The 26,051-nt window shown below is 51.7% G+C and overlaps 1 protein-coding gene across 16 annotated transcripts in view; it reads left to right on the top strand.

Annotated features, from left to right (window-relative positions):
• Cdh23 (cadherin-related 23) overlaps nucleotides 1-26,051 on the top strand; it is a 382,501-nt gene that overhangs the window by 195,624 nt on the left and 160,826 nt on the right. For all 16 annotated transcript variants that reach the window (XM_063278917.1, XM_063278916.1, XM_063278914.1 and 13 more), the window contains 3 exons: nucleotides 4,123-4,235; nucleotides 5,534-5,722; nucleotides 25,844-25,993. In XM_063278917.1, the coding sequence (XP_063134987.1) occupies nucleotides 4,123-4,235; nucleotides 5,534-5,722; nucleotides 25,844-25,993 (452 nt within the window). The remainder of the gene's footprint in view (nucleotides 1-4,122; nucleotides 4,236-5,533; nucleotides 5,723-25,843; nucleotides 25,994-26,051) is intronic.

Here is a 26,051-nt window from a genome sequence, read left to right as displayed (position 1 = left end):
ATCTGTCGATTTCTGAAGATCCTAGGGGGCGGATGTCCTCAGGAAAGCCAGAGAGGCCAGGGGTGACCCATTGTTTCCTTGTGACATTCAGACTGACAGTTACCAGAACCCAGATTCCTCAGACTGCAGCTCTGCTATCACCCTAGAGCCTCACGCATGCCAGGGGAAGGTACCACACACTAGGGGCGTCACATGTTGAGAAGGGAGATGGCTTCCCTCCTGTTCAACAGTGGGACTGCACGGTGACGTGAGTCGTCTGGGCTTCCATGCGACTTGGATACAGCAGATCGTTATTGCGGATCAATTTCCAGAAAAGCAGAGAATTGCTCACACACGTGTGAGTGCATGCGATGTATGCGAGTGTGTGTGCGTGTATGGGTGGCACATGCGCATGTGCAGAGCTCACGGTGCCTGGGAGTAAATGATGATGGGAACAGAGGCTGGAACTGGGGCGTGACGCCCCCTGGACCTGGGCATCTGTTCCTCACCACAACCCACTTGCCATCAAGGGCATGTTTCCACTAGACAAGCAGGGATGTCAAGGGCCATAGTTGATGGTGCCCAGCTCTCAGCGGGGACTACAGCAGCCATATTCATTCCAGCCTTTGTGGACACTTGCATAGTCCAGGCTCTGCCCTGGTTCATCACAGCTGGTAAATCCTGTGCAGGGAGGACTCCCGCTCTCTCTGTTTTGCAGACTAGGAAGTAGTTACATGTCTGCTAAGAAACTCGACTCAGGCCACACAGCTGGTATGGAACTGAGTTGATCCAGTTGGTCGGCTTCCTGAGGGCATGACTGAGGCCTCCTCTAACCTACTGCTTTTCCAGTGGAGCCTCAGCCCCATGAGGGCTCCTTCTGTCAATAGCATGACAGTAACATAAAGGGTGGGCCTCATAGACTGAAGGCAGGACCACACCGATGGCCCTGTTCTTCACCCACAGTCAGGGCTCAAGTACGAACTTGAAGAGGGTAAGCGAGGGGCTAGTTAAAGAACATGACCTTTCCCACACGGGGCTTCCTTCAAGCCAGTGCCCAAGCCCCATAGCATCCTAGCAAGTGCTGCAGTTGCCATGGTGACAGTGGCAGCAGGCAAGTGAGCACCTCACTCAGGTGGCCTTGGCAGCTCCCTGGGTGTAGCTGTTTCTGCCTGCTGGTCTTAGGAGCTTGGAAGAAAATCACACGGAGCTGTGGAAAGTGTGTGTGTGTGTGTGCGTGCGTGCGTGCGTGCGTGTGTGTGTGTGTGTGTGTGTGTGTGTGTGATGGCATATCGTGCTGGGGAAGGTCCCCAAACTTGTTTGAGTGTACCCCAGTTAGTGGTATTTGTCAGGAGACTTATTGGAAAAGATGCTGAGTGTCTCAGGTTGAGAGGACAGTGAGGCCATAAATGGAGGGGGTAGATGCTGGGTGAGGGGATAAATCCGAACATGCCGGGGTCAGAAGCCCTATTCCCTGAACCCAAACGTTAAGCAAGTTTGTTCAGCAAGGGGTTGCCCTGTTTTCTGAATGATTTATGGCGAAATCTTACAAAGATCAAAATTGGATCACGTTCCGTTAAACATTTCATAGGCTCCTTTATTAGAAAGAATAAATGGATATGAAAATCTGGAGGGACAGGAAGCTGGCCATGGAGCTTGAGGATGCCAGGGCCTGTCTGAGTTGAGGAACGGAGGACCAGCCCCCTCCTGATCCATGTAGTCCTGGCTTCATCCCACCCCTGTCCTGTCTGGTCAGCTGTGCTATAAGTAAGAACTGCTTCTCCAAGATGTACCCCTAACACCAAGCAGATGCAGGACAAGAAAGAATAAGAGCACACACTGTGAATGAATGAGACCACATACTCTATGAATGAATGAAAACATGAGGGTCTATGAATGGATGAATGAGACCACACACTTCTATGAATGAATGAATGAATGAATGAATGAATGAGAACACACAGTTCCTCATTTCCTGTAGCAAACTGCCTGGTGCCTCCTCATACCCTGTCCTCTTTACACAAACACAGCTACACCCATCAGTCTGCTGCATGAGAAAAGTGTCAGGCAGAAGCATGTGGGAACACACTTGCAGCGCTGAGGCCAGGTCCAGATTCCAAAGCCACACAGAGGCGAGTCTTACGGTGGCTGAGAGATCCAGAGGGACTCCTGGCTGACTGCTGGCTAACTGCATGAGCAGGCTGGGAACAACCCCTGTCCTGCAGCCCTAAAGACTGAAGGAGAAGCTATCTCCCCAAGACTTTCCATTGTTGGTGCCTTGACGTAGGGACAGGGAAGGGCAGGGAAGTACCACAACTTCCATGGGGACTTTGGACTCCCTGCGTATTGAAAGCTTGGGTCTTGGGTATGACTTCGTTCCCTGAATCGGAGTCAGGGACAGTTCATGCTCACCTGGTCCTGCCCATACCCTGGAATCTGCTCACAAGGGCATAAACCAAGCAAGCAGTTGTCCCAAGACAGAGCATCTCCTCATTTTAGCCCCACATGGGTTAGGTAAGTGGTCCAGGATCACGCAAGAGCATCAGCCCTCTTCCTAGCTGCTTCCCATCTGTGAATGGTGTTGCCTGCTGTGACCTCAGAGGCTTGATTTGGGAGAAGAGCGCTATGGGCTCCATCCAAACTGCAGCTTCATTCAGGCCTGGCCACGGGATAGCCTGTCTTAGGGACTGCAGAACTGTGAATGGATGCTAGCCTGTCTTAGGGGCTGCAGAACTGTGAATGGATGCGGTAGGATCTGGGAATGAATGAGCCCACCTGGTTGACAAGAATCACAGCCCAGCTGCAGGGCCATAAAGAACGGACAGTAGTCTCCCAGGGCTGCTCCTGGTGGCCTAAGGAATACGTAGCCATACAGGATCCATACAGAACAGAATGTGCTGTCACAGTGGACAATTATGAAAAGTCCTTGTCCCCCGGGAGTTCATAGTCCAGACAGGTAGAGGAGTCACACAGAGAAGCCAGAAGAGGGGCCACTGCCTGTGAACCAGGGGAAGTTGACTGGACTATCCGCACAGCTCTGCCGGAGGAAAGGATGGCTGGATAGGGAGGGAAGGAGATGAGAACAGAGAGGAAGCCGGGGAATGAGAGATCAGAGCAAGAAGGAGCAAGTGTGAAGCCCAGGGAAGCCAGGGAAGCGGGGTGGTCACAGTGTGGGGGCACAGAAGCAGGAAGCCTGGTTGGCAGGGGAGGTACAGAGGCTGCGGGGCCTGGGCAGGAGGCCAGAGGTGCTCATGTATAATTTTTGTGAGTAGTTTAAGTAAGTGTCTTTAATTTAGTAAGAACTTAGAATATTCTTTAAAATTGAATTATGTTTTAACATATTCATCATTTAAAAAAAAAAGCAAACCCTTCTACCATTGCCATAGAAAGTCAGGATGGGGTGACTAGAATAGAATAGAACAGGAAAACAAGCAGGCCAATGAGATGGCTTGACAGGGAAAGGGAGGCTCTTGCCTGACAAACCTGAAGAGCTGGGTTTGATTCCCAGAACCTGCGTAAAGGTAGAAGGAGCTGACTTCACAAAATTGTCCCTGGTCTCCACATGCACACCTTGACACGTGCACTTTTATACAAGCTAAACACTAGTCCTAGTCTTAGTAATACATATTTTAAATTAGAAAAAATAGTACAAAGTAAATCATGTCTGAGTCCTGTCTGAATTTTGCCCGCTTTGGAAGGCTCTATTCTAAAGGAAAGCAAGGGCCTGACATGGCCCACTTGGTAGAGCGCTTGCCTAGCATGCTCAAACCCCATCTTTGAGCCCCAGCACTGCAAGCCAGAGGTAGAAGGGTCAGGGGATCAGAAATTCAAAGTCACCTTTGGCCACATAGGGAATTCAAGGTCAACCTAGGCTATCTGAGTCTCAAATCAAGCAAACAAACAAAAGAATAACAAAAGAAGCATTTTAAAAAAGAAAATTAGTAATCAATATTGATACTGGCCAGCAACAAAAGGAGACTTTCCCCTGGCTCAGAGAACCAGGTGGAAACCTGGAGAGGGCGCTGTAATCTGTAATTCAGAGTTTCTACCCTTGTCAGAGGCTCCTGATTTGTCCCCCTCCAGAGCGGTGTGCCTTGACTCCACTCCTCTGCCATTCCATCATGGCTCTTGGCTTCTGTCTTGCAGGGAATACGAACAGCATCTTTGCCCTGGACTACATCAGCGGGGCTCTCACCCTGAATGGCCTGCTGGACCGGGAGAACCCCCTGTACAGCCACGGCTTCATCCTGACGGTGAAGGTGAGGCCCACCGGCTGGGTACCACACCTCCTAGACCACCGAAGAGCCTGAGGCCTTCCGCAGCAGTCTGAAGGACAGCCGGGAGGGGGAAGGGTGGCTATAAATGCAGGTCTGCCCTGCCCTTCGCACACACTACCAATGCCTGTACTGACCGGAGCTTCCACTTCCCTTTTAGGGTTGATGCTTCCCCAGTTTAGCAAACAGCAGGCTATAAGGGAAGGGGTAGGAGCTGGGGTGGTGGGGAAGAGGTGCCAGCCCCATGCCTTGCAGCTACCTGCCACTTGAGGACAGTTTTAATTGAAATAAGTGGTTTCTGAACCATTCCCTGGGAAGACTATTTAGGGAATGGATCCTGGTGGGGAGAGGAGGCAGGGTACCAGGGACTGCCAAGCCCCAGGCGTAGATCAGTGGCAAGGGGCCTTGAGTGGGTTCTGCATGAAGGGTAGGGCACAGCTGACCTTGCATGGACCTGCTTGGCCTTGAAAAAGCCTGAATCAGCTGTGGACCTCTTGGCTCTCATGGCTCACCTGCCCCTTCCTTTTCCCTATGTTCAAGTATGAGTCAGCCAGGGAGACATGTAAGCAAAGTGTCCCCCCTGTACACTAGCCCCAGGCCTTCCTCATGTTCCGCTTCCTCACAAGGGTGCCAAGGGTCTGTTCCAGAGGAAGATAGCCCATCCCTCCACCCAGTACCTGAGACCTCACCTGAGGCCCTCTGAATTCAGTGTTCCCACCTTCATACAAAATGTTAGGTGAATGGCCATTGGGGTGGGCATTTCTATCTCTGTGCTTAATGGCAGACTCCCTACCCAGGTCTCCCTCAGAGTAGCTGGAGCAGGAAATTTGGGTCAGAACTGGGAAATTAGTACTTTGGGACCTTAGGTATCTTTGGGTCCTTTCTGCATCTGACTCCGACCTTCCCAGGCTCAGTAAAGTTGGGACCACAGTGGGGACTCAGTGAGGTCTTGATCTGTCAGTGGTGCAAAGCAAAGCCCTTGATTTTGTCGTCTTCCAAGCCAAGTGGACTCTTCCTGTACCCCTCAGTGGGTGATATCTGTCTGGTCCTCCTGCCCCACTCCTTGATGATTTCAGAAGCCCATGGCCTAAGTTTGAAACCTACTCAGGTTTCTTCTGGTACAAATTCCCCACATCTATGATCCTCAGCGTCCTTGTCTTCCTAGGGCCGTGGCGGGGATTGATGGGAGAGGAGTTCACACCAGCACACATGATCTAGTGCTGAGAACATGCTGAGTGGGTAGCAGCCGTTTCTGTGACTGTGGTGACTTCCTCTGTGTGCAGGGCACTGAGCTGAATGATGATCGTAGTCCGTCTGACGCCACCGTCACCACGACCTTCAACATCCTGGTTATCGACATCAATGACAATGCCCCGGAGTTCAACAGCTCTGAGTACAGCGTGGCCATTACTGAGCTGGCGCAGGTCGGCTTTGCCCTCCCTCTCTTCATCCAGGTGGTGGACAAGGATGAGGTGAGTGGCTGGAGCTTATAGCCCGTCTGCACTCACTGCCTGCCTGATCTATTCACCACTAGGAGGGGAACCAGAAGTCTCTGGCTCCTGCTTTTGATGTCCTCACATGGGGACATGCCTTCCTCATCTCACCAACTCCTTTGGCTTAAGGATGCTTAAAAGCAGTTCTCACATTTTCTCACATTTCAATGGTTCGACCTGTACCCTCTGGACTGTCTGCAATGCAACACACACACATACACACACACAGACAGACATACATGCATGACACACATTCCATACACATGCATGACACACACAATATACACACATGCAACACACACACACACCATACATACACATGTACCACACATACATACTTCACACACATGGACATGTATGACACACACAAACCACACCCATGCATGGCACACTCAAACACATAATGACACAACATACCACACACGTGTGTGACATATATGATACACATGAATCACACACATGTACTACACATACACACCACAGACATGTATCTCACACACCATACATACAAGCATCATACACATATATACATACACATCACACTCACATGTATCACATATATACACACCACATACACTTAACACATGTGTCACATACAAACCATATCCACACATGTACCACCAATACATACACTCCCACATACCAACACATTCATCACATACACACATACCACATACATGCATAATACACACCACACATACATACATACATCACATACACACCACACACATGTATCACACACACCCCACACACTAACACATGCATGACATAAAACACATACCACAAACGTGTATGACATACACCATACACACATTACACACACACACACACACACACACACACACACACACACACACACACAGTGCATGAGAATCTCAGAGCAAAGTCTAGTGCAGGTTTCTGTGGTATAATGATACTTAAGTAACAAGAATTGCCCATCCCTGTGTAACATCCAAGGTCCAGGGCTCATAGACCATGAATGATCAGCTGAAGAGAGGGGTTCCTGGGGAGAGGAGTCTTGAACTGAGCCAAGGGGCACCTAGGAAAATTGGTGACCCACAGAGGCCCAGAGACAGAGCAGGCTGTGCCCCACACAGGCAATGCAGGGTTTGGGCTGGGGTAGAAGCAAGGGAGCTGGGAGTCATACTTGATCCTTTGGCTCTGTGGCCAAAGGCCTTGAGGGTAAGCCCCTGTTGACCAGCTCTGTAGGAAGGAGACATTAATGACCCTTTCAGAACCTCCCCATGCCCAGGTGTTTAGGAAGAAAGAAGAAAGCTGTGCCTGTCAAACTCAAGTTAACCCTAAGGCACAAGCTGATTCTGACAGGTTGTCTGCTGGGAGCACTGGTCTGGGTGGGCATTGGAGAACTCAGTCAGCAGCTTCTTCGACAGGTGCAAAAGGATGAAGGAAGGCTGTAGGCAGAGACAAACTCCTCTATGCTGTAGTCTGTGACGCCCTGAGCTGCTTGCTGGTCGGCCATAGTGAGTCTAGGGTTCGAGCTAAACCCATGTCTATCCCAGAGGAGGAGACATGATCCCTGTGGAGGAAGAAGGAAAATGCACAGGACTTGGCCACCCTCCCTGTTCCCCAAACTGCAGCTCCCCAGGGCACACAGCCCTGACCCTACGCTAAGAGTCAGACCCTCACCCTGAGGGTCTCTGCAGGCTGCAAGCCTGCCTGCAGTGGGTGCCAGGATGCTGCATTGATCGGTTTTCTGTTACTGTGATAAAAGCACCTGACAAGAACAACTCAAGGAAGAAGGGTTTATTTTGGCTCACAGTGTGAGGGCGGGTCCTAATGGCTGTAAGAGAGGCTGAGCTACACTGTATCTGAGGCTGGGGAAACAGAAACAGATGAATGCTGGTACTCAGTTTACTTTCTCTACTGTATTTAGTAAATCCTATCAGGTTGAAGATGAAGATAAACCACTGTGTGGTGGGTGGGTATTGGATCCCAGTCTGCCTTTAGTGGGCACCCCACATAGCATAGCCAGTGACAGGACCTGAGGCCAGGGGCACTTGGAGCAACAGGGGCTGTCCCTACCCTCTGTCATTTTCCTCCACAGAGGTGACCTTGTCTCTGATAATCAAGGGCTTGCCTCCGCTCAGGGTCCTGCTCTTTCAGGGCCCTGTGACACCCTGAGTACTGACAAGGACTGGCAGATCAGAGACCCCCAGAGGCCATCAGCCCACTCTCATGTCTCCACTCCACTCCACTTGTGGCCAGGTTCAGCCCTCAGAGAGAGAAGTGCAAGCCTCACTTCCTGTATGGATTTCCACACTGTCTCTCCTGCTACCCTTAGAACCTCGAGGGGCTCAGATCTGGCCAGAGAGCAGCATCCAAGGCCAAGACTCTCTAGATCTAAGGAAGAACGCTGTGACCCAGGCTAAGGGCTTAGGCACACCAGACAGGAAGAGGAGGCACCTGCTGCAATACAGTGTCTCAGGACACACTTAAAGCAACCAGGCAACTGTCTGAACGACTGTCTCACTGTGTTCTTGAGTGTGTTAGCATTTATGTCTGAGTTCAAATCTACCTTTGGATTTGTAGCAGAAAAAACATTTTCATTAAGCAAATTATTTGAATAGATAGTTTAGTGGGAGTGGGATACACCAGCCTGTATCTGTAAGTCAGAAGAAAACTTTGGGAAGTCGGTTCTTCCTTCTATGACATGGGCTACAATAATGAAACTCAGGTCGTCAGCCTTGGCAGCAGGCACCTTTTACTGGCTAGGCCGTCTTTCTGGCTAAACTGAGAACATTTTAGAATGCAGGAAGAGGACATATGGAGAGCTCAGACCTCTTGTTGAGGGCTCTATAGGACCAAAGGCAGTCGTGGACTGTCCCCACAGCTGTGGCCATATGGTAATGACCCAGATCTTCACCCTCTGGTGGGTCGGGAGGCTGTAGGGTCTACAGGATGCAAGATCCACAGACCAAGATTCAGCAGGTCTTCAATGCCTCATACCCTATCCAGAACTCTAGATATAGAGAAATTCATTGCTCAAAATCTTCCCCATAAATGCTAAGCACAGCTGGAAGATGGCCATGGGCTCCTTCCCAGCTGGGTTCCAGAGACTGCGTGGGCAGGCTGACCTCAATCGTCCACTATTGTGTGGTGGTGAAATCGGAAAGGGTAGCAGGAAGCAGGTGACCTCTGGGGAACTTTGTGGCTGTGGTTTCTACTTAGGATGCTGACTTATCTCGGAAAGGCTAGATGTACCGCCAGTGGCCCCAGACCCGAGATGCCACGGAGTGTGCCACTGCGCCTCGGGCTTTTAGTGTGCTAAGCCCCACAACCCAGGGGCTGGCAAGAGGCCCTTGCTCCTCCCAAGGACTCCCATAATTGGTCTCCAGGTAATCTGTCCACCTTTTACCAGGCTATAGAACATTCACGAAAAGCAGAGAAGAAAGAGTTGCTGTGGGTTGGAGTCAGGGGTGGCCGGGTTTTTTTTTTTTTTTTTTTTTTTGTCCTGTGTGACAGTTGAGGTGACAACTGAGAAGCAAATAGATGGGGTGTAAGTGTGGAGTGAGACCAGGAAAAATGGAGGCGGAAGGCCAGCAGTCAGCCTTGGTGGAGACCCATCTCTGATTCAAACGGAAGGCTGTGGCGCATTCACTCTTAGCACCTCCGCAGTCTCATTTGTCCCACCCCCAAAGCCTGGGGGTGCTGGAGTAGATAAGCAAAGAAGTGTCCACTCACTCCCACCCTAGGCTTTCTCCAGGACAAGCCTCTCTGGGCTAGCCTGCAGCCTCCGGCCTCTCCCTTAGCTGAGGGCTCCTTGGAGGCCAGCCATTTCTGCTTAACTCAGCCACTCTTCCACAGACTGGAGGAGGCTGCCTGTGTGGGCATCCTCCCCTGGAGCATCAAACTAACGGAGGGTGAGGCACCCTCCCACCCGGCTTCACCTAGTCTGTCTAGATTCTGTCTCTCCTACTCTGCTCCTTTGCAGGGACTTTGACAGTTGACTCGGCATGGAAAGTGACAGCAGACTGCCACTTCTTTGTTTCTTTTCCAAAGAACCCCTAGTTCCCTCCCAACCTGTTTTGTTTTGTTTATGTTTGGTTGGTTGGTTTGGTTTGGTTTGGTTTGGTTTTTGTCTGCTTTAGTTCTCGTTTTTATATTTGAGACAGAGTCTTGCTATGTAGCTCAGCTGGCCTAGAACCAGTGACCCCCACCCCCACCACACCTAGGGGCTAGATCTATAGGAGTGGGAGGTGTTCCTCCAAGCCATCTCACAGCTCCCACAGTGCAACTCTGCTGTGCTGTGGACAGTGTCCCTCAGCGCCCTGCCAGACCCATCAGGCCACACACATCGTGTTTGTAGTGATGTATTTGCTATTCTCTTTGCTGTGGCAAAACACCAGATTAAAGCAACTTAAAGGGTTTATTGTGGCTCACGGTTGGAGGACGAAGGGAAGTTGTGTTGACAGGAGCCTCGGGAAGTGGTCATATCGTGTCCGGAGTCAGGAAGCAGAGAGGGATGAAGGCTGGAGCTTGGTTCTTCATTCAGTCTAAGATGTCTGTCCATAGGGTAGTCTATCCACAATGGGTGACTTTTCCCACCTGACAGAAACATCCTCACAGACACGCCCAGAAGCTTGTCTCCTACGTGATTCAAGTTGCTGACATGATCGGGACAATATTAACAACCACAATGACAGGAGTCTGCAATTTAAAGTGGAACCAGTTGCTGGGATGTCACTCATAGATAGGACACTTGCCTGGTGTCCACAGCGTCCTTGCTCCAGTCCTTGCTTGAGAAGTGACTCCATCTGGCCTGGCATCCGCCTCTGGGACCCCTATGAGTTGGGACATGAAGTCTTTATCCTCACATTTGGTCTTGGGGGATTGCCCAGTCTATACGAGTGCTGAAGAAACAGAGACAGGAGGATTCTGGGGCTCTCTCAGGCCAGCCAGCCTAGAAAAAAAATCAGTGTTCTTCAGGTTCAGTGAGACTCTGACTAAAAACAGCATAAACAGCAATTGAAGTACCCTGCATCAACCTATGGCCTCCACACACATGTGTACATACAGACATGCGTGCATGGCCACACACACATGCATGTGCTCGGGTGTGCGTGCACACATGTGTGATTTCAGGCATCCCCTACCACACCTGGCTCAGTGGACCTGAGTACCCACTCAGGAGGAAGGCAGGATGTGGAGGCTTCCGGTGCCCCACATCATCTACCCTCCTGTCTTAGCTGGACCTGGGCCCTCTGTGGCTCCCCTGATTCCCTCCCAAGCAACCCCTGCCTTTCTGCATCTGGTGCTATCCAGAGTACCTCACGCAAGTAGGATAAGAGAGCCAACAGGTTCAAAATCATAATAAGGGCCCTGAAGCAAAGTTGTCCTTCCAACTCAGGCTCCGGATGTCCTCAGAGTAACAATAGAAAGTTCAAAGAACTGCTTCGAGGGAAAGTAAGTTAGAACAGGGCCTGCCCCATCTCAAACTCTCCTGCCCAGGAGGTAATCCCAGGATGGAATGTTTGTCCTTGTCAGGAAGGAAAGGTTCAAAGAGGTTAAGGGGCTTGCCCACAGTCACATAGAGTGGATTACAGTTTGGGTGGAATTTGACCTTTGATTCTGATCTCTCCCCTGTGCCTCGGGGTTCCTCGGTTGGATATATGGCTGCCTTTCTCCCCGACCCCCCTTCCCCAACTCAGTAGCTGTTCCCCTTTGCACTCCACTGGGGACATGCCATGGAGGTGTCACATAGGAGTGAGTGGATGCATTGTTAGGGACCATGGGAGGAGGGAAAAAGCGTTCTCTGCTTGCCTGGCGTTAAAGAGAATTGCAAACTGCCGTCCTCTCAGGTCCTCTGATGGCAGAGGGTGGGGACCCTGGGAAATCCAGGGATTCCGTCACAGAGCTTGGACTGGAACATCACCCTGTGGGACCAATTCAAATACTTGACCCCACAGAGTGGTGGGTCCTCCCAGCTCCTGCATGGCTGGCAGGAGGGGAAGAAAAAGGGACCTGAATCAGACAGGTGAGCAGGGTACGTCTAGCAAGAGTGTGTTCTTATTTCAGGCAACTGTCACGATTAATTTGTTTGAGGAGAATAAGTGGGGGAGTGGAGCCAAATTACCCACCTCCCCAAGGAAAAGACATCACCAGCATCTAAGGAAAACAGGTGGAAGGCGGGGAGAAAATTCCAGAATGCTGGGCTGTTTAGGAATTGGGGCGGGGTGCATGGGGCAGAGATGCTTCTTCTGTTAGTCTCAGGCTTGTGTTCGCTCATCACCCGGATTTTCCGTTCCATGTGTGTTCTAGGCCTCTCAGAGAACCATGGCACAAGCCTGTGTTCATTTACATTTCCTGATCCGTTTGTTCCTGTTCGCGGTTTGTCCACTCCTCCCATGTGCCCTCACGCTCAGCACTGTGAAGGGTGTGTCCTTACTAAAGCTCCCTCCGGCCCCTCTGGAAAGCAGCCTTCCAGTCCAGGAGTTTCTGTCCTACAGGGACCAGAGCCCACGACCTTGAGGGACTAGATCAGAGGTGAAGAAAAGAGCCTGTGTTTTCGTTCTCACTAATGTGAGCTCCACCCACTCTCTTGTTACAGGTCTAGATGCAAGGGCTCTGACCTCAAGGAAAACCCCTGATGTGTTCAGATCACTTTGCTGGGGTTCCAGGAATCTCAAAATCCTATTTACACCTGACCCCCGCTTTGAAATAACAGCACATGGCTGGCATCTCTGCCTCTAAAATGCTTGCCGCATGAATTCCAAAGCACACATGTGACTGCATGGCCCCTTTAAAATACTCAGAAAACTGTTTCAAAGTAGTCAGTTGACTTAGCTGGCGTCTCCTTTATTTTATACAATTAGAAACATTCCAATAGGGTCGGGATGTGGCCCCATTGGTACTCGAGGCCTTGGGTTCAATCCTCAACACCACATATACCAGAAGATGTGGCGGTGCAGGCCTGTAGCCCCAGGAGGAGGATCAGAAGTTCCAGGTCAGCCTCAGCTCCATAGGGGGTTTGAGACCAGCTTGGGTTAGAGATGCTGTCCAAAAAAAAAAAATCCTAGGAGACCAGTGGGCTTCTAGAAGGATCTGTAGCATAAAGAAAGAAGAGGATAAGCAAACCTGGAGGTGGTGACGCCTTTAAGTCCAGTATTCAGGAGACAGGGGCAAGCAGATCTCTGTGAGTTCAAGGGCAGCCTGGTCTACAGAGTGAGTTTCAGGACAGCCAAAGTTTAACAGATAAACTGTCTCAAAAAACAAGCAGCAACAAAAAGAGAAGATAGGCCGGCCCCGGCTTCACTGGGGGCCCCTCATCTTCACTACCTGCAACCTACCCCCACCTACCTCTGCCCCTCCCCTTTGTCTCCCCAACACCTACCAAGCTTTTGGGGTTGGTTCTTTTAGCCCTCAGTGCCCTGAGCATGCCTCTGCATACCTGGATGAAGCCAAGACCCCCTTGATCCCTGTCACACTTTCCAGTGAGTATTCATCACTAAGACCACTGTTTCTCTGAGCCCTGTAGGATAGATGGTGTCTCCCCAACACATAGTTTGCTTGTGTTGAACACAGTAGGCATACACACCCCTGCCTCTTCGGAAAGTAACCGCTGCTATCCTGAATTCAGATTGTCTAAGCCACTCTTTTAGGAGCAAAGAAAGGTGACCAGTCTACCAATCGCAGGACTGTACTCTTTTCGAGGGCGTGGTCATCCATTGTCTAGCCACTCCCTCCTCAACCCTTCTAGGCAAGTAACTAAGATGTAGCTGTCAATCACCATGAAATTTGAAGCGGGTGGGAGGTGATGCCTCCAGTCCTGTCCCTCTCCCAACCCCACCCTCTGCCTCTCACACAGAGTTGTGAGAAGGAGCAGAAGACAGGCCTCTGGTCCAAGGAGAAACCAAGGCAGCAGCTTCTGGTCCCTCCCCCAAGACTGAGGCTCTCCAGGAAGATAACCATTGCCTGCCAAACCTATCAGCTCTAGAAGGGATGCCCCAGGAACAGGACAAACCCGTCTGCGTTTCCCATTAATTTCTCCCCAGATGCCTTTGTGGAGGTTCTTCTTGCTGTGATTGTGATTATTGGGCTTTTTTTTTTTTCTGGCTTTGGCGCATTCTCACATCCCCGCTGCGTGATCCAGCCTCCCTGAGGACCAGAGGGTGGCCTGGTGTGACTCAGATACCTCTACACTTGGTGTCATCACAGATGCAATTAGCATGTGATTTGCGCTGGTCCCTGCCTGGCAGGAGTGGGGCAAGTGATAAACCCGCTGGGAAACACTGTTTTCAGAGTGTCCCTGGACCCTGTCAGGGCACACCCAAGTTCCCTGAGCTCCAGCGAGGCTGAGTGGGGGTGGGGATCGGGGTGGGGGGGCGGGGGCGGGGCGTCTGCAGACTGGTTCTCTTTTTATCTGTTTCCCAGTGAGGACCCTTTCCCATGATCCTCCATGCGCGAACCTGAGCAGGACCCAGTGGGAAGTAGTGAGACTCATTTTATCTGAAAAGTCACATCCCTAAAACAGCACTTGGTCTTCCAAAAGCTCCCATGGGATCAGAAGCAACTAGCAACCTTATCCTGCACCCTTAGACTATTGCCTGACTCATGCCTCCTGTGGCGCCCAGTCCCGGCCCCAGGCCCATGCTCTCCGGAATGGTGTCTTTTCCCCACGCCCCCCTGCCTGCCCACTTCGTTCACACTGTTCATCTCATCACGTGATTGCTGCTCCCTGTGGGCAGCTTCAGCTCCCAACATGGGAAACTGAAGAAACAGAATGAGGAGGCAGGCAGGCAGGCGGCAGTTCAGATCCTGGGGCTCACCCCGACTTTGGCGTGGAGGTGGGGGTGGTGACTGAGACAGGGTTTCTCTGGGCACTTCTTGCTGTCCTGGAACTCACCCTGTAGACCAGGATGGCCTTGAACTTTACAAAGATCCACCTACCTCTGCCTCACAAGTGCTGGGATTAAAGACACACGCCGCTACCACCCAACTAAATTAAACTCTTTCAAAAAGGGTGGGGAGGGGTTGGGGATTTAGCTCAGTGGTAGAGCACTTGCTTAGCAAGCGCAAGGCCCTGAGTTCAGTCCCCAGCTCCGGGAAAAAAAGAAAAAAGAAAAAAAAAAGGGTGGGGAAAGCCACTAGGGCTAGAGAGGTTGCCCAGCATGTGGGAGGTCCTGAGTCCAATCCCCAGCACTGCAAAACAAATGGGTAATACGTGGCAGGCAATACAAAGATAACTTGGAGAAAAGGCAGCTGAGGCCAGGGTTGTAGCTCGCTTGGTAACTTGCTGGCACGGAATGTAGGAAGCGCTGGGTTCAATCCCCAGTGCTGCAATAAAGCAGGCGTTTTGGCAATTACACATTGGCACACATTGGCAATTCCAGCAGTTAGGAGCAGGAGGATCCGAAGTTCAAGGCCATCCTCTGCTAGGTAAGAAGTTAGCAGTTTTGAGGCCCGCTCAAGGGGGATGGATTGTGTGGTGGTGGTGATGGTGATGGTGGTGGTGATGGTGATGGTGATGGTGATGATGATGATGACGATGTCATGGGTCCTCCTGCTTCTTCTCTGCTCAGATGGCATTGAAGGAGAGACCTCTGAGGTGATAACATTTAGTGGAAGGATATTCTAGCAGAAGAAAGCCTGAGGGCATGCCTCTGAGGCAGGGGCATGCTTCTCTGTCAAGGACTAGTATATAGTCAATCCCAGCTCTGCGGAGGCAGAGACAGGAGATTTCTGGAGCTTGCCGGATAGCTGACCTGGCTGAATTAGTAAACTCCGGGTTCAGTGAGGGCTTTTGTCTCAAAACTTGAAGTAGAGAGCAGTCGAGGACACCTGGTGTGGTCCCCTGCCCTTAATGTGTGAGTACATTCATGTGTGCATGCACCCACATCCGTGTACTCACATATATCACATGTGCACACAGGTACACATACAAAGATAGAGATGGCAGCCTTGGGGGAGAATCAGGTGTATTCAAGGGTATTGTCCTAAGAGAAGCCGGATACCAAATGATACGTCTGTGTGACTTGTGACATCCCCAAAGAACACAGGAGCTCTGTGGCTGACAGCAGGGGCTACGAAGACTTAGAACACAGCAGGGTTCTTTGGGAGGGTAGTAGAATTGTTTGGGGCCCTAGCTTAATGGAAGGGAGACAGGAATCTAGACATGCATTGTTATTCATAGAACTGTAGAACGAAAACCGTTAGTTATGCTACATGCTCATTTATGAAGTATTGTGGATGTCCCTATGCCCCAAAAATCATGAGGTGAGATGAGTCACCATCAAAGATACCTATAGGGGCTTCTAGACCAGATGACATCACCCCCTTCCTTGATGTTTTGATGCAAGCCTGTAGTATGCATATGACAGGCAGGCATCCCTGATTCAAGGTTGACAGGTGACCCATGGCCAGGGCAGGGAAACTGAGCCAGACAAACCAGAATGGAAAGGGGACAGAGGCAGCAGGACTGAACCACATGGAACATAGGACATGTGCTACACTGGGTCCCAAGGGCACAGACTCAGTGCTCAGAAGTCAGAGGAGGGGGAAGGGGAAAAAGGAGGGAGGGAGGGAGGGAGAGAGAAGAGGGGCAGGAGGGAGGATAGGAGGAAGGAGGGAGGGGGAGGGAGAGAGAGAGAAGGGAGAAAGGATGCCTTAAGGCAACGACTGAAGGTCAGGTGTAGCTAGCCTATGAGAGATTCCCATGATGCACTTGGCTGTGGGCTGCAACGTGGGAACTGTTCATTTAAACACCCCTCCGACGGCCTCCGTGTGAGTACATTATGATTCCCAGGAGAGCTGGGGCCGGCAGAGGGAGGTGTGCTTGCACAGGTGACAAGCACCTGCCGCCTCCCACAGCACTACACCCATCCGGGATGGAAATGACGGCTCTCTAGTGTTCTTCCCTGAAAAGTGCCAGCTGCCAGTCGGATTGAATTAGATTTCACAGGCTTGTGCTGAGGTTTTTTTTCCCCCCAATACATGGAATTCACCAGCAAATTACTCTTAAAGAGGGAAAATCAATCATTTGGAGCAGAGATAAGCTGACGGCAAGGCAGCCTGGGATTGATCCCATCTGTGCAGGCGTGTGTGGAATTCGATGGGTAACCTGGGGCACCAAAGAGAAGAGAGGAGGAGATATGGAAGGAGAGAGAGGCTCAGTCTGTCCGTCTGGGCCAGAGTAACCAGGGGGCTCAGTTGCCTCCAAGTGGAGACAGGGCATCTAAGACCAATGAGCCAGAGGATTCGCTTGCATGGCAAGAGACACTTCCTGGTTTGTAGATGGTCATCTTCTCCCCGTGTCCCCACATGGCAGTAAGGGCAAGGGTGGCCCTGGGGTTCCTTGCATAAGTGCCATCAAGAGCTGGCATCCCATTCTGGAAGATTCCACCCACACCCCAAGTCACGTCTGAGAGGCTCACCCTCGTTTGGGATTAGGGTTTTGATATGTGCATGTTCTGGGGGGGGGTGACACTAAGTGTCTATGGTTTCAGACAGGAAGTGAAGGGACACGAAGGGGAACAGAGAGTGAGAGAGGAGGTGAGAGGGACAGAGAATGGGAGGAAACACCTCAGTCAGAGGACATCAAGTAGTTCACGTTCATGGGTGCATAGGAGAAGCTCCCAAAGCAAAAGTACCATTTTACAGATTGGGAAACTGAGGCACAGGAAAAGCTCTTCCCCCATCACACAGCAATGGGTGGTAGCTCCAGAGAATACACACTCTCAGCTTTAGTCCTGCCTGCTTGGAGGCTCAAACCTGGGAAGGCAGGACTTGGGGTGAGAAGAGACTCAGAAAGGGGGCAATAGCCTTTGCTCTGTGTGGAGACTCTCTGAGTTGCTGGGGGCCAGACAGACCTAGAACTCAGGAAAGGGCAGTGGAGGCCAACAGTTGCCTCTGAGGTCCCCAAGGGGAGCTGGAGACAGAGTTAGCAAGTTCCATGGGGATCTCTGGTGCCTTCTGGACTTGGTTATCCAGACTAGCCTCAGGGGTGCAGTGGGCATGAGGCAGTGGCCTGGAGCAGCAGGGACAGAAATCTAGGGGTGGAAGGGAGAAGCAGCTGACTATAAGGGAGAGGGTGAGGGGTCTCCTCCCTGCCAAGGCCAGTTCACCATATCTAATTGGGATTAATTGAGTGGAAGACAGGACAAAGGAGTGATAAAGAACACAGCTTGCCAGCTTTGATTTTCTGCCACTCAATAGCTTGGATGAGCTCAACCAACAGCAAGAGCGTGGAGCCCCGGCAGTCCCTGCTGAGGGTGGGAGTGGATGGTCCCTGCACCCTACTCATCCATTGCGGGTCCTCCTCTGCCTGCCCCTCCCAGCCCTGGCCAAGGTCTCAACTTAGCCCATCTCAGGGTCGCCTCCCCTCTCACCCTATGCCTACTAGAACTCTGGAAATGGCTCTCCTAGAAGAGCATCTGTCCAGGCAGCTACCAGGATGTCACAGTTTGCCCTCAGTAGTCTGCTAGGTCTTCCCCCACCCCCATTTTGCAGATGACGAAAGCAGGTCTAATGGAAGAAAAATCATTTATGTGAAACCACAAAACTAAGGAGGGGGATGCCTGAGTCCAAGCTCAGGTCTGACTGCTCAGGGCATTTAAGTTTCTTCTGTTTGTGGTGTATGCATAGGCAGAGGAAGTCAGATATTACCCTTGGAGGACCTTCTTTCTACCTTATTTTTTTTGAGACAGACTCTCTCATTATTTGCAGCTCACAAATTCTAGTAGGTTGTCTGACCAGCAAACCTCTGCCTCTGCCTCTGCCTCTGCTCTGCCTCTGCCTCTGCCTCTGCCTCTGCCTCTGCCTCTGCCTCTGCCTCTGCCTCTGCCTCTGCCTCTGCCTCTAGTGCTAACATTATAGGAGCACTTTGTACCAGGTGTTTACATGGGTGCTAGGAACCGAACCCAGGACCTCATGCTTGTAAAGCAAGCACTTTATTCCCTAAGCTATCTACCTAGCCATGATTTTAACAAACATCACTAAACTTCAGTGTTCCCCGCTAGGTGTGTGGTCCCAGGACTATCCTGTGGCAGATCTGAGTCCTAGACAAAGTTTCTAAGGGCATGGCGCTGACTCTGGGGACCCCCTCTGCACCCCACTTCCTTATCCTCGGTCTCTCACCAGCCCATGGAGCTCCCGGGAGACGATTGTCTCTGGGAAGAAGATTCAGTTCATGTCAGAGAGGGCAGGCTCCACTGCACCCCCTTCAGAGATGGAGAGGGTGTGGACAGGGGGTAGAACCTGGCAAGGAAGCATAAGGTTTGGGGCCCTGAAAATCAAAAGTTTTATTATCATTCTTGGTCAGAAATGGAACATATTCTTGGTGTTTAGGCCAGGGATGGTTGAAGGAGATTTTGAATATTTATTTCCTTCTCAACAAACTCCTGTCTGGGGGTTTATTCATGATGGTGTGACAAAGCTTGAATTTTGACAAAGGCACTAATTTTTTTTTACTGTTTCAGAATTGACTCTCTAGATTTTTATGGTCAAAATAGGCTATAGTCATCCCCCAAGTTTTTAGGGTTACTTCTTTAAAAGAGGGAATGTTATAGTAGTCTGAATTGGGGTTCTGTTGAGGTCCATAAAGAGAAAGCCATATCCTGTAACAGAGAAGCCAAGATTCCAGGGAAAGTGAGCCGCCAGGTCATTGGCGTGGCACTACCAGTGACCAACAGCAGAGAACAGAGTCTACTGTGTTATCCTAGTAAGGCATGTGTGCTTGGGCTGTTCTGCAGGCCTCAGGCCCTAGAGGAGGCCTGGGCATGAGTAGGGAGATGCACTGAGACCTTTCTCACTCAGAATCTATAGAGGGATAGAGGATGCTCAGCAGACCTCAGCTCATGGCCACAAAGCCTTGCTGAAGTCAGGCCAACCTCACCCCACCCCATGCAGGTCCCTGTCCCTCTCCTGTGAAAGCCTCAGGTATCTCAATGCATTTGCAGAGGGCCCAATGCATCAGCCCTACCCCATGAAGAACTGAGGCTAGCACTTGGCCAGGAGACCACTGTGACAGAGTCATGGACAGGCTTAGTGGCAACCAGCAAGGGCAGGTGACCACACCTGGTGGCCCTCCCCTTCCAGAAACTGACGGTGGGGCATGGTGAAGGGAAGTAGCCAGGCAGTCTCTGCTGGCAGCTGGCTGATAAGGAGCTGCCCTCTGCAGGGGGCTGGAAGGCTGTAGTCACCAAGAGCGACTGGGGAATGGCGCGGGGAGTGAGGGATGATTTCAGTGTGTAACCCTTCCTAAGAGATAAAGAAAACCAAGCTTGGAGAGGTCTCCAGCCAGCAGCCCCTGGCTGCCAGGCCTTGGGAGCGAGCTGCAGCTGTCTTAGGGACCACAGCCCCACCAATCAGCCCTTCAGATCACCTCACGCAGAGTAGAATTTAATCCCCCACCCGCAGGCTCCTCTCCACACACACCGGGCTCCTTTTGATGTTCTTTTTATCTCCCTTTCCAACCAAATCGCCCTTTAACACTTCTGAAAGCGCCTCCTGCCACCTCCAGCAGCAGGATGGCAGTCCTGTAGGAAGACAAGTGAGAATGGGAGGATCCTGGCAGCTCAACAGGTAACGAGGACGCCACCCTTGGTTGATGTCACAGAGGTGTGTGTCACACATGTTGAAGCCAAAAGTTGGAAGTACTTGAGACAAAGGCTTCTAGGCCAGGGCTGTAGCTAAGAGTTTTACACCAATTCAACAAACACGGTGGGTGCCCATCCCCACCGAGTTCCTGCGTGGGCCTAGCAGAACCTGGTTCTCCAGAACAGCCAGGGAGAGCATGTGAGGACTGGTCAGCAGTGATTCCCAGTGATTCTGGGAAGCTTCAGAACAGTGACACAGAGTCCTGACAAGTAAGGGGTCAGACCTGAGCCTCTGAGGTAGATCCAGGAGAGGAGATCGGGAGGGGACAGACCTTAGTAGCACAAGTGGACAAACTTTAGTGTCTGAGACTCACAGAAGTCTCGTCAAGAGGCTAGGGAAGGGACTGGGAAGATGGTAGGTTAATAAAGTCCCTGTCAGGTAGGCATAGAGACTTGAGTTTGATCTCCAGCTCCACTGAAAAGCACAGGTTTAAAGACCCGGTGCTGGGAAGGTAGAGCAGTACCCTGGGACTCCCTGGCTGGCCAGCCTCACCAACCTAGCCACATGGGTGAGCCACAGGATCCCATTGAGACTACAGATAACAAGGTGGACCTGAGGCACCTGAGGAAAACCTGAGGTGGATCTCTGACCTCCACACCCATGCGCACATGCACACACACACACACACACACACACACACACACACACACACACACACACGACTACTCTGAAAGATGGGGTTAGGCTAGGGAGTTATCCTGAGGGTTTACACAGTGCTGTGCAGGGTTCATGCTGTCCTTCCAAGAGGCTTCTCAGTTCCATGGTTGACCTCAGCAACTGGGCACCCCATCTCCTCCATGTGCTTCCTGCAACCCCATCTCTGTGTGCTTTCTGAAACCCCATCTCCTCTGTGTGCTTCCTGCAACCTCCCCTGTTCTTCTGTCGCATTGTGCAGATCATTCTAACTAAGGCTCAAACTCGTTCCTGCCTTGGTTCCCAGTGGCTCTCCCAGGTTGACATACATTGAGATACCTGGAAAACTGTTACACACGGTGCTGGCACCCACTCCAGAGCCTCTGGTTTAGTCAATCTAGGAGTAAGTGGCCCACAAATGTGCTTTCTAGCCTGCTCCAAGGAGATGGTGACAGCGATGCCGTGGATTAAGTACCAGGACCATACTATGAGAAAGCCACTCCTGGCTGTGTCTGGAAAGAGCGTCTGGAGAGAATTAACCTGAGAGACTGGTTCATGAGCCCACCCCATAGCCCAGAGGCCTAGACAGAATAAAAGTAGGACAAAGGGGACCTTGGGATCCGACTCAGTTGGGAGGGTGGCAGGCTTGCCTGCAAGAAGCCTCAGTTTCACTCCCCAGCACTGACTGATTATAGGCAGGTGACACACGCCTATAATCCTGGAATTAAGGAGGTAGAAGCAGGAGGATCCAGAATTCAAGGTCATCCTTGGCTACATAGCAGGAGGAATACCAGCCTGAGGTACAGGAGACCCTGGTTCAAGGTCATGGGGCAGAACAAAGAGCAAACCCCGCTGTCTGGGGCAGTTCTCTCTGCTTCTTGGCTGCCAAGGCATGAGTGACTCTGCTCCCCATACCCTCCCTGCTCTGCTGGACTGAAGCTTCTCAAACCGAGAGGCCTAACAAAGTGTGCCTCCCTCGGGCCGGTTCTCTCGGGCATTTTGTCATAGCAACAAGAAGCCTGTCACCTCTGGTATATTGCTGACCACAGGGCCAACGTGCCCCTTACCTGCTGCCTTCCAGCGCTGCGGTGGGGAAACTCGTACATCAGAATTCTGCTCCTTTGCCCTGTGAGGCGGGGTCTACAAACCTGGAACCTGGACCTGGGCTCTTTACCAACTCTCACCTTCCAGCCCCAGCCACCCTGAGTAGCTCACCCAACCTCTCTGCGGGGTCTTCACTGCCACTCTGCCCGCTGGCCTCGGGAAGAGCACGTGAGGGAGATCTGCTGCCCTGTCTTCTTACCTAGTATGTGTCCGTGGCTCCCAGCATGAGTGACCACAGAGAGACTGGTGATGCAGTGGGGGGTGCCCTGCAGCCTTTAAGAGAAATGAGGAAGGGCTGGGGCAAGGGTTCTATTAGTAAGGTACCTGGTGAGCAAACGTGAGGAGCTGAATTCAAATCCTCAGACTCCATATTGCAAAGAAAGCCAGGCACGGTGACATATGCTTGTAACTTCAGCACTGGGGCAGGAGAGAGAGGGAGACAGGTGGATTCCTGAAGCTAGGCCACCTAGCCCAATTAATAAGTAAGTCTCGGGTTCAGTGAATGGTCTCACCTCAAAAAATAAAGATGGAGTGCAGTCGGAGAAAGACATCTGTGGTCGATCTCTGCTCTCTACACATATGTGCACATGTGCGATTGTGTGTATGTTTGTGTGCATGTGCATGCACACTCACATATACATATTCCTACACTAGCAAATGCCTGTACCATACAGCACAACACAGACAGAAACACACTAGAGTCAGGGCAAAGCGAACAATCTTCAAACCTCCCAAATGCCGAGAGCCACACCAGCAGGAGGCGCTCAAAGCTGTCTGTGGCCATCCCAGTCAGCAGCCGCACCTAGGCGTGGGTCCGACAGTGGAGCTGCAAGAGGAGGAAGAGTGTGCTTCTGTTTGGGTCTCATGGAGGTATCGGTGTCTGTGCACAAAGAGGTCTACCCCTTGGTGTGGGTCTCCTGAGGCAAGGACCTGAGGACAGGGTGAGGGGCCACCTCTGGGGAAAGGCATGAAACGGTTGGAACATGTCCTATGCTGTTTTGGCTTTATCCTTCCTCCTCCTCCTCCTCCTCCTCCTCCTCTTCCTCCTCCTCCTCCTCCTCTTCCTCCTCTTCTTCCCCTTCCTCTTCCCCCTCCTCCTCTACCTCCTCGTCCCCTCTTCTTCCTCCTCTTCCTCCTCTTCCTCCTCTTCCTCCTCCTCTTCTTCCTCCTCCTCCTCTTCCTCCTCTTCTTCCCCTTCCTCTTACCCCTCCTCCTCTACCTCCTCGTCCCCTCTTCTTCCTCCTCTTCCTCCTCTTCCTCCTCTTCCTCCTCCTCCTCCTCCTCCTCCTCTTCCTCCTCCTCTTCTTCCTCCTCCTCCTCTTCCTCCTCTTCTTCCCCTTCCTCTTCCCCCTCCTCCTCTACCTCCTCGTCCCCTCTTCTTCCTCCTCTTCCTCCTCTTCCTCCTCTTTCTACTCCTCTTCTTCCTCTTCTCCTTCTTCAACTCCCTCTCCCCTTTCTTCTTCTCCTTCTCCTCCTTCATTTTCTGAATGTTAGGAAAATAAAAGGACAGCTCTGGTGGGGCTGGTTTCTGCAGGGTTTCTCTCCAGGCTTCTGGAAGCGGAATGAGGGGCCATGGCCCCTCACCTCACAGCTCACTCTGTTCACACCTGGGCTGCAGGAGAGCCCAGAAAAGAACATGCATGACCTCCTGTGACCTCACCCCAGCTCATGCTCCACCCTCTTTCCTCTCTCCTGTAGCATCCCTGCTTCAGCTGTGGACTCAGGCCTGAGGGTTCTGTCCCTGTACCACAGGCTAGGATCCCAGGGTCCCTCTCGGCCTCCCTCCTTTACCCTGGCTGGTGATTCACTCTCTTCTCTCTCTGTTTCCTTCTTCCCCCCTGTGTGGCTCTCTCTCTGGCTCCTCCTGTCCCGCCTCTTTGACTGATGGGTTCCATGGACAGAACTTGGTAAGTGAGGCTGGGTAAGGGCAGGGAGGACTGAGGGTGGGGAGAATCACAGAGAACCTTCCTCTTTCCCAACAGGCGCATCCAGACACTCCCAGCTTCTCAGGCCTATGAGTTCTGTGGTCAAGAGGCCAGGGTTCACAGGAGACAGCCATTGGTGTCGCCGGTTTAGAACTGTCATGCTCCAATGCCTTTGCTATTAGAGTCCTTTCGGGCATTTAATTGGTCCCCTCCAGCTGATGGAATGGATCCTACCAGAGAGACCTTAAAATTCTGCAACCCAAGAGGCTCAGAGTAGCACTGTCTGTACAGTAGTCTCCAGGAAGCAGTTCTGGGCTGGGGGCTCTGGAGTGCCCCCCCAACCACAGAATAGGCCGAAAGGGGCTGACAGCACTTGCCCACCCCCCATATTCTGTTCACAATCCCTATTCCAGAGACAGGAGAGTTGTCCCTGGCTCTGAGAACAGGTCGGCTCAAGTGCCTCACCTTGCTAGTCCAGTGAGATCCCCACCTACTGGGCTCTAGGGTGCTCCAGTGGCTTAGTGCCTGATCCCTGGCTTCTGTAGCAACTCAGAATCCCTGCCCTGGTGGGAGGGTCAAAGTCAGCTCTGCAGTGAAAGGCTTCTGGGGCCAGAGATGCCTGGCGGTCCCTTCTCACCATGAAGATCTAGCAGAAGGAAGCTCTCCAAAATCTTGGGTTCATAATGCTGTAGCCCTATGTTCAACCACAAGGGACCTGTCTAATCGGGTGGAGCATCAGATGGATGGGTTACATAGGAGCCAGAAACTCACCTCAAGTTGATGATCACTAAACATTATAGCCAGGGCCAGACAGACACATCTGACCCTATGGAGAGGAGTTTACGTGAAGCAGCAAAGACCAAACTCAGTCAGCAAGCCCTACCTCGGCTTCGCTTCAGCCTTGGCTCCGCCCCCTGAGCTGAGATCATGTGGTCCTAAGCCCCGCCTCCACTCCCATGAGCCTCCTTGCCTAGAGTGCTTAAGGCCCTAACAGGAAAAGTGAGCAGGGTAAAATACTGAGGTAGAAGAAAAACCTGCACGCTGAACCTCAAAACAACAGAATAGAGCAGCTGATGCAGCAGCCCCAGTGCGGGTCTCTGGGGTGTGAGACATATAGTAGTGTTCTTTGTTTCCTAGATTCCTCGTGTCACCCTCGTGTCATGCATAGCAGCCCCGCACTCTCCTTAACACATTTTCTCTGCTCTCTTCAGTCCCGGCCCACTGTAGCCACCTCGTTTGTTTGTTTGTTTGTTTTTCCTCTACTTTCCAGTTCTCACCTCTCCTTTAATCTCTTCTGAGTCTTTTTAAATTTTATATTTTACCTGTTTAGTCTGTGTTGGAGGGACTTGCATGTGTCACGACATGTATGTGGAAGTCAGAGGACAACATGTTGGAATCACTTGTCTTCTACTATGTGGGTCCCAGGGATCGAACTCATGTCTTTGGACTTGATGGCCAACTCACTTACTGTCTGAGCATTGAGTCATCTCTTCAGCACTGCCTTCGGGTTTTAATACTGGCAGATTCCTCTCCTCTGCATTCCTTAATGGAGAAAGGACCAAGAGGTGGGAAATAAACCAGGCATGGAGAGGGACATGGCAGACATAGTATATGACAGACAGAATGACAGAAAGAGCCCAGAGGAGGCTCCATGGGCCTTAGAGGTAGAGCCGGAGACAGTCATCAGGCGGGAAGATCCTCCCCAGTCCTCCTCCTCCACTGCACCAGGAGCCAAAGCCAGGGTTGCTGATGTCACCCTGCAGCAGTCTGGCTGTACCCCCGACCTTCTGCACCCTTTGCAAATGTCTTCTTCACTCTCACCCAGGGTCTAAACAGCATGTTCGAGGTGTACCTGGTGGGCAACAACTCCCACCACTTCATCATCTCCCCAACCTCCGTCCAGGGGAAAGCAGACATCCGCATCCGAGTGGCAATCCCACTGGACTACGAGACCGTGGACAGATACGACTTTGACGTAAGCTTCTTTCAGCTTGTCCTCGGGACGCCTGGGGAGGTTGAAGGGAAGGCTGAGG

Source organism: Rattus norvegicus, chromosome 20, assembly GCF_036323735.1.
Source record: "Rattus norvegicus strain BN/NHsdMcwi chromosome 20, GRCr8, whole genome shotgun sequence".
In the NCBI taxonomy this organism is placed as follows: domain Eukaryota; kingdom Metazoa; phylum Chordata; class Mammalia; order Rodentia; family Muridae; genus Rattus; species Rattus norvegicus.
This window is presented reverse-complemented; position numbering and strand designations above follow the sequence as displayed.